This window comes from Polypterus senegalus, chromosome 18 (genome assembly GCF_016835505.1).
Source record: "Polypterus senegalus isolate Bchr_013 chromosome 18, ASM1683550v1, whole genome shotgun sequence".
Lineage (NCBI taxonomy): Eukaryota > Metazoa > Chordata > Cladistia > Polypteriformes > Polypteridae > Polypterus > Polypterus senegalus.
In genome coordinates, this window is record NC_053171.1 from 35026035 (window position 1) to 35035251 (window position 9217).

Here is a 9217-nt window from a genome sequence, read left to right on the forward strand (position 1 = left end):
TGCATTTTTCTGAAAACGATACTCTAATCCTGCTCAGATGGGCTCATTCTTATTTCATATTTTCTTTCACACCCTGCCAATGTCCTGCTATAGAGTGAATTTAATGTATGTCAAAGGGACATCCTGACTTGGATGGAGAAGGGACCTCTTACAAGGCTGGGCAGCCATAAAAGATGCACAGTGTAGATGGAGAGACAGCCCGGCTGGAATGGTTCCCTTTCTTTTTCCCATTCGAAGAGAAGAAATAATGGATAGACTGAGGGAAGTTGTCTATCAGGAATAGTTCATCCCCCAATGTGATAAGTGGCAGTGCTCCTCTTGTATGGTTCCAGTTTGGGCTGCATGGGACTAGCAGTTTAGGTGGGCAACCCTGTTGTTGTCGTTGGGTGCCGCCAGAGGGCACTTGCCAGGAGAAGACCTCCCTGTTTTATGCAACTTCCACATGACCTGAAAGTGCTTCCTTGTGTAATGCTGTGGTATAAGAATTACTCCTGGGTCCAAAATTAAAGGATCTGGGGGGAGGCGGACAAAGCTTCCATAGGAGGAGTGGAAGGAGTGCAAAAGAAGAACTATATTTGTTTGTAGGAATCAAAATCGCTTTCTTTTGAACCCAGGGTTGTGTTGGTGCGACTGTGTCTGTGGGAGACCCCATAAATGCCAGAAAATGCAGTATGTTATTGTGAATACCTGTTGTAACAAAAATAGAGCAGAGGCAGAAAAAGGTTTGGGGATGGCCACCCTATATACTGAAAAAATGATGGCAGAAAAAGAAGCACGTCTTTACAGAGAGGAGTCCAGAACTGAACTGAGTAACATTGAGAATGCTGTTCTATTTATATGGAGTAGACAGGAAGAGGTGGGAGGGTTCAGTGAGGCGGAAGTGATGTCATCAGTAGCCCAGAAGTGACCTTACTGGGCAGGTTTACAGAGGGGACAAAGGGAGAAAGCATTCGATGACCCGTAAACCGTCTCCCATGCACATGTGTGTGACTCTGTATATTGCCCCAGAGTGACATTTCCCTTTCTTTACATTTTTAGCTTTGGTTAAATTTCCTTAACTAGCATATTTTGGGGTGTCATTTCAGGCAGAGATCGATGCTAGAAAGGAACGCTTTGACAAAGTGAAGAGCTCCGGTCACCGACTCATCACAAAGAGCCACTACGCCTCCTCTGAAATACGACAGGATCTAAGCCAGCTGGAGGACGTGCATGTGAAACTTTACAGCAGTTGGAAAGACATGAAGAAGCGACTGGATGAAGCGCTGGAGCTCCAGGTAAATCCAGGAGCAGGGAGGTCTCCATGTACCGTCTCACCTGTGTACCTCCTCATAAAGATGACCAGATGAACTCTATCGCTTGTTATCTTTCCTCTCTTACTGGCTTTAATCAACTATGGCAAAATTACTTGCAACTTAGGTGTTTACCGGTTCAAAAAAACATTTTCAAGTAAGCCTCACATAAATATCTATTTTATAGCTTGCTCTCTGCATAAGTAACTGGCTTTATTCAGTGAACGTGCTAAAATGGACAGAGTTCTGTGTTATCCACTTTCTAACCCATTATGTGGTGTGCAGGAGTTGCTCACCCCCTAAAAATGTGGATTGGTTATTCTTCAAAGAAAGAATGAGGAGCTCTTGGCAACAGCAGTGTAGTCAGAAATTTGTTGCTGGGTGGGCATATATGAAACTAGGTGGGCGATTAAAATTTCTACTAACATAAATATCAAACTGTTTTACATAAAATATTTATTATAAATGTATTTCAGTTTGAAAATTAAATGGGTGGGCATGGGTTCTGAGTGGGTGGGCAGTCGCCCACCCATGGCTACGCTACTGCTTGGTAAGTAAATGCTTGCTTAAAACTGCAATGAATGAATCCAACACTGGACAACAAAGACTTTGCTTCCTGAACTCTTGAGTTTATCACATTTTCTGGTCTGCTGATCACAAAAATCAGTTTTATTGCAATCACCTAATTTTGTGATTTCCTCTTATAGTTTAATTCACCCCCAAATTAAACTTTGCTTACTCCAGACATGCCTTTGGCCTGTAAGTGTGACTCACAGCAATGGCGTCATTATAATGTTATGTCACTGTTCAGTCTAAAATTTGACATGAAACATGATGGCAATGTCCACCCCTCAATACCAATTGGCTAAACGGTACAACTGAAAGAAAACTACTGTGAATGAACTTCTGGGTGGATAGGTGACCTGGTGGGATAACAGTATGATGGATGGGCAGTGGATGACAGCCTGGCGCAGTGAAATGCTCCACCAGTAGGCTGGCTGGCAGAGTTCCGCTGGTGCTGCTTCAGTCTGCATTTCCACAAGGCTGCATGGGAATTGTAGTTTGAGTGGGCAGCCCTGTTTGGGAGCAAGCTCTTGAAGGGTAGCATCCCTGCTTTATTCTGTTTGACCCATATGGGCTTCCAAGGTATACCAGTGATGTACTGGAATTACTTCTGGGCCCCACTTTAAATGTAGACCATCTTCCTCAGCCAGGTGAATCAGAGTTAGGAGTGGAGTGAGACAAAACTCATCTGGTATGGAACAACAACAACAACAACATTTATTTATATAGCACATTTTCATACAAACAGTAGCTCAAAGTGCTTTACATATTAAAGAATAGAAAAATGAAAGACACAATTATAAAACAAAATAAATCAACATTAACATCGAATAAGAGTAAGGTTCAATGGCCAGGGGACAGAAAAACAAAAACTCCAGACGGCTGGAGAAAAATAAAATCTGTAGGGATTCCAGACCATGAGACCGCCCAGTCCCCTCTGGGCATTCTACCTAACATAAATGAAACAGTCCTCTTTGGATTTAGGGTTCTCACGGAAGGGCTTGATGATGATGATGGTCACGTAGACTTCTGCCTTTTAATCCGTCCATCATTGTTGGAGCATCATGAAGCTTTGAGTAGGTGGAGGTGGCGCAGGCCACCACCACAAAGAAACTGGAAAAAGAAACAGAAAAGAGAGTAGGGGTCAGTACCGATTTTAGAGCCACCATGAATAGTTATTTTGAGGAATTGAACATATAGAGTATCAGGATTAAGTTAAATTAAGATTAAAATGAAGTTATAAAAAGGCCATGTTAAAGTAATGTGTTTTCAGCAGTGTTTTAAAGTGCTCTACTGTATCAGCCTGGCGAATTCCTATTGGCAGGCTATTCCAGATTTTAGGTGCATAACAGCAGAAGGCCGCCTCACCACTTCTTTTAAGTTTTGTTCTTGGAATTCTAAGGAGACACTCATTTGAGGATCTGAGGTTACGATTTGGAATATAAGGTGTCAGACATTCCGATATATAAGATGGGGCGAGATTATTTAAGGCTTTATAAACCATAAGCAGAATTTTAAAGTCAATTCTGAATGACACAGGTAACCAGTGTAGTGACGCTAAGACTGGTGTGATGTGTTCTGATTTTCTTTTCCTAGTTAGGATTCTAGCAGCTGCATTCTGCACAAGTTACAAACGATTTATGTCTTTTTTGGGTAGTCCTGAGAGGAGTGCGTTACAGTAATCTAGTCGACTGAAAACAAACGCGTGAACTAATTTCTCAGCATCTTTCAGTGATATAAGAGGTCTAACTTTACTTATGTTTCTTAAGTGAAAAAATGCTGTCCTAATGATCTGATTAATATGTGATTTAAAATTCAGATTACAGTCAACAATCACCCCTAAGCTTTTTACCTCCGTCTTGACTTTTAATCCTAATGTATCCAGTTTATTTCTAATAGCCTCATTGTATCCATTATTGCTGATCACTAAAATTTCAGTTTTCTTTATTTAACTTGAGAAAATTACTATTCATCCATTCTGAGATACTAGTCAGACATTCTGTTAGTGAATCAATAGAATCGGGGTCATCAGGAGCTATTGATAAGTACAGCTGTGTGTCATCAGCATAGCTGTGGTAGCTCACGTTGTGCCCTGAGATAATCTGACCTAACGGAAGCATGTAGATTGAGAAGAGCAGTGGACCCAGGATAGAGCCTTGTGGAACACCATATTGGATATCATGTGTCTTCGAGTTGTAATTACCACAACTCACAAAGAATTTTCTCCCTGTCAGGTAGGATTCAAACCAATTTAAGACACTGCCAGAGAGGCCCACCCATTGACTAAGGCGATTTCTAAGAATATTGTGATCAATGGTGTCAAATGCAGCACTCAGATCTAAGAGGATGAGAACAGATAAATGGCCTCTGTCTGCATTTACCCGCAAGTCATTTACTACTTTAACGAGTGCAGTTTCTGTGCTGTGATTTGTTCTAAAACCTGACTGAAATTTATCAAGAATAGCATGTTTATTGAGGTGGTCATTTAACTGCATAATGGCTGCCTTCTCCAGAACTTTACTTAAGAAAGGCAGGTTAGAGATGGGTCTAAAATTTTCAAGAACTGAGGGGTCGAGATTATGTTTCTTAAGTAGGGGTTTAACTACAGCAGTCTTAAGACAGTCTGGGAAGACCCCCGTATCTAGTGACGAATTTACTATGTCCAGAACATTATCAATTAGCACGCCTGATACTTCTTTGAAAAACCTTGTTGGTATCGGGTCAAGGACGCAGGTGGAGGGTTTTAATTGAGAGATTATTTTCTTGGAGCTTAAGTAAGAAAAGAAAAGAAAAGAAAAGAAAAAGGTGGTGGATGCTCTTGTATTTTACAATACTGTAGTAAAGAAGGGTTCACCGACAAAAGCGCGATAGACATATGCGCCCCGACAAAACTGTGACGGAGAAATGAGCGCCGACAAACCCGCTAACTGGTTTCTGACAAATGCGCGCCGACAAAATCGCGAGAGAGGCCAAAAGAGTGGGACACCCTTGCTGCAATTCTTCCTACATATGCAGGGCGTGATCTTAAGGACTATCTGCGTGCCGTGCTGATGGCATGCTGCGTCTCATAATATTGACTTCTAAAATAAACATTATTATATTTGCTTTAAACTAGTAATTCATATTTAATGAAACCTTTGCGATTTTGTCGGCAGGATTTTGACGCCGCGTTTTAATTGGCACTATTTTGTCGGAGCGCATATGTCTATCGCGCAAATGTTGGGTCACAGTAAAGAAGCCCGATACAAGAAAATAAACAAAGAATAAGAGGCTTATTTGAACCTGGGATGGTGTACAGCAGGGGAGGGCAAAGTCATTCCTGGAGGGCCGCAGTGGCCGCGAGTTTTTGTTCCAACCCAGTTGCCTAATTGGAAAACAATCCTTGCCAATAATTACATTTCATGGCTTGTTAGTGCTTTAACTCTGTTATGTCAAGTCATTCTCATATCCTAGATTTTTTTTTCCATTCTAAGGATATCATCCAAATACTTTGAAATGTAAAACGGATGGGTAATTCTCAATCCTTCACTTTTTTCTCTACTCTTTCCTTCAAAGTATTTAATTAAACCAAATAGTGCACGATAAATACACACAGGTATAAAGGGTAACAAGCAAAATGGAGAACTGCTGGTTTCTTTTGTCATTTGCATCTTATTGCTAATAAGGAGCAATTAAAAACCAAGAATGCAGCCATTTAAGACTTGAATAAGCAATAAGGGTTCAAAATCTTAATGAGGGAGAGAACTAAAATGAAGCTGAAGTGTCACTTGAGCAATAAGAGCTTCTTATTAAGCAATTGGGTTGGAACAAAAACCTGCAGCCACTGCGGCCCTCCAGGAATGACTTTGCCCATCCCTGGTGTACAGTGTAGTTGTGTTCTGTGTGTGGTTTGGGGCTATGTGACGCCCCCTAGTGGCTACACTACAAAAACGCAGAACTAATGTTAAAGCATACACAGTACAGCAGCTACAGCTAGAACATCTGTGGTGATCTAAAGGTAGTGGCTCTGCTACTAGGAGTGCAGCAGATGGGACAGACGTACTAAAGAGTTTCGTTACATTACAAAGAACAGGCCGCTCCGTAAGGGCAGAAGAGTGTGGCGCATAAAGCACTTGTCGACCGAACAAAGATCCACTTCACATAAAACAGTTGAAAAAAATTGGTAAAAATGATAAACAAGGAAGGTGAAGGAGTTTGTTGTTTGAGATGGATATTTCCATGAATAACTGATGTCAAGATTAAGGAAGACATTTTTTGAGTCCACAAATCAGATACATTATCACTGACAAGTGGATCAAAGATCTGCTAGTTTGGCTGGTGGAAATCGCATGGAAAACATTCAATGGTGTTGAATTCATCCAGCTGGCTGACAAAATGGCTATAAAGATTCATTTTCTGCATTCACACTCGGACTTCTTCATTGCTAATCTTGATACAATCTGAGATGAAAATGGTGAAAGGTTTGGAAAACGTGGTTGAAGCATTGGAAAAACAAGTGGAATCCAACAATACCGCCCAACTATTCTTGGACACTGAAACGAGAAGCATCAGACGCTGAGTACTCATGAGCAGCAAAACATTTGAACTCAAGGGAACTAACACAACATGTCAACGTCATTAAGCGATTAACACTAAACTAAAAACAGTCAACCTAAAGTTATATTTGTTCACCTTGAAGCTGTCTACCATACTCACCGTTTTTCAAAAAGCAAAACTTTTCAAAAATTTGTTGTCCAGTGTTACGAGTTCAACACTGAATGAGCCAAAGCTTTGCTTGTCAGTTAATTCAAATTGATGGTCAAAGAAAAAGCAAAAATGGGCTGATTGTTGAAAACGTTTATTTAACCTTTGATGCATTTTATTTATTGCATATATTGTACATTCCTTTTGTTTTTAACAGTTTTGTATGGATGAAATGTAAAATTCAGGAAATAAGGAGACACTTAAGGACACTCTTCTATAGTAGTGTAATACCAAAAAGGCAAAGGTTTTCTTAAAAATGGTGGCATCTGTTAATGGGGTACAAGCAAAAAGAAATCACAAAGTATCAGCTGAAAATAGATGAGACAAAATCCTGCTGCCCCTCTTGGCCTACCTTAGCAGTCTCCTGTGTTCTCCCATTTGCCCACCTCCCTACTACCTCCAAACTTCTGTCCTTTACTGTTTCCTACCTCCTTGTTCCAGTTCTTCTCCCAATTCCAGCCTCATGGAACCTTCTGCCAGGACCACTTCCAGTCAATCTCCAGACTTCGATCCAGCTGAAGGTCACAGTAAAAGTGCTGGTCGCAGTCTGAGGTGCACCCTATGCCACCCTTAAAAGACCAGATCTCATGGATCCTATAGAGAGCTTTTGTTCTTCCAAGCTAGAACTGACATGACATGAAAGAAATGGAAAATTTAGTATCAGGAGATGAAATCTTAGTCAGGAAGGGGTCAGAGATAATTTATCAAACTAAATACATATAACAAGAGAAAAAATGAGCTCAACAGTCATATACCAGAGTCCTTGAGAGAACATCCACAAACTTGGATAGTTGAAAGATATGTGATGGTGGTTTAGGTAAGGACGCATCATTGTTGGGACCTTTGGAAGGTAGAACATGGCAACCACAGCTGGTCAATCCATTAGGCGTTGTATGTGGCCGCCTAGGTTGCCGACACTCTGTTTATGAATTTTAAGGGATGTGCCCTCTGTACTTTTCCGTTATGCCCACACTGTGGACAGCGAGGGGGCTGCACATACACCTAAAATCTTGAAGTGTAACAATAATGAAAGTGCGCTATAGACACCAACAGCGCACACTCCAGGCCCTTTTGATCAATCCACTTTGTCCACATTATGGATGCCTAATGGCACCGTTTTGGTGACAAAAGGTGCACATACTCCCCCAACCCACCTACCCTGACACTGATGGCAAAAATATGAAGTCATAAAGTAACAACAAGTGAAACCAAAAGGAAAAGTGATCAGAATCCTAGACAAGACTAAAGCAGTCTAAGAGAAAAAAAAACATGTGAAGCGGAGTTCAATTTGTACAAAATCATAAGAAGTTTGTCTTTCTAAAAGAAATTGCATGTCTCCATTGCTTTTAGCTAGAGAAAATATTCTGCCACCGGATGGGTTTGTGCCCTTCTTTCTCAGTGTCCCCTTTGAAAGCTAAGGAGTTATGTGCTGCTATCCTGTCGCCTGGAGGTCTTCTGATCTTTTTTCCCAGCCCTCCATGTCTCTCTGGTGAACTCTTACAAATGAAGACATCCACGGGCTTGCTTGCTTTCTCCTTGCTGCCTGTGTCACTGTGCCCTGGTGTATATATGCGCCCTTGTCCTCTCTGTCTCTGCTTTTTGCCTGTGCTGCCTTCTTCATTGATAGCCCTCTGTGGACCTTCATTCATCTTTCATATTGGAGTACATTGCCCAGTTGACTATTAGACATTAATTATCTGCGATACTCTGTTACGACTCTATCTAGCTGGACACAGGTGCTTCTCCAGAAAGCGTGTTTACAACATTCTCCATGATGAGGCCAGCCCCTTTCTGACCACTCCAAGTCGGCCTAAATACACCTTCCATCTTGGTCCTCGTCTACAGATATGAACAGTCATTTGCTTTATCTTCACCTGTTCTCTTTTGTCTTTCAGATATTTTATGGCTACGTGGAGCAGAGTGAGAGCTTGTTGGGCAGCAGTGAGGCTTTCCTTATTAATGAGGATCTCGGGGTGAGCTGCTGATTATTAATTCAGGGAGCAGCGATTTCATTTGGGCAGAACCTTGAGCTTGGTAGTTTCACGTCTGATCAGCCACTTTTGTTTTACATGTAGGACTCTCTGCTAAGTGTGGAAGTTCTCCAGAAGAAGCATGCTCATTTTGAGAAGTCATTAGAGGCTCAGCTAAACAAAGTTCACCTCATGGAGCAGTTTGCTAAGGGCCTTACAGAAAAAAAACATTTTGACTCGGACAACATCACCAGCAAGTGCCGGAGTATCCAGCTTAGGTAATGCCAAAACTCAGAGACTCGGCTGCTTTACCAAAGTGCAGAGTCCTTAGAGAACATTAGAAGTCTGCCATGCAAGATGAGACCATTTAGTCCTTCAGGCTTGTCTGGTTAAGGTCTTGTTGAGTAACGCCTGCTCAAACATCTCATCCATATATTTTATAAATGTCATTGAGGTTTACACTTCAGCTGTAAGACTCAGTAGTTTGTTTCAGATCCTCCCAAGCCTTTGTGTCATCTTTACGTACTGCTCAAATTATTGACAGAACTTTAAAGAAAAATATCAGAGTTACAAATATTAACACTTTCCATATAATTTACTTGGGAACCTCAGACATGTAACCCCCTCAGTTGGCTCAAACTGCCACAACGT

General features: G+C 41.3%; 1 protein-coding gene across 1 annotated transcript in view; it reads left to right on the forward strand.

Moving 5' to 3' along the window:
• LOC120519091 (spectrin beta chain, erythrocytic-like) overlaps positions 1-9217 on the forward strand; it is a 147161-nt gene that overhangs the window by 103610 nt on the left and 34334 nt on the right. The window contains exons 46-48 of the mRNA XM_039742188.1: positions 1086-1274; positions 8492-8569; positions 8672-8844. Coding sequence (XP_039598122.1) covers positions 1086-1274; positions 8492-8569; positions 8672-8844 — 440 coding nt within the window. The remainder of the gene's footprint in view (positions 1-1085; positions 1275-8491; positions 8570-8671; positions 8845-9217) is intronic.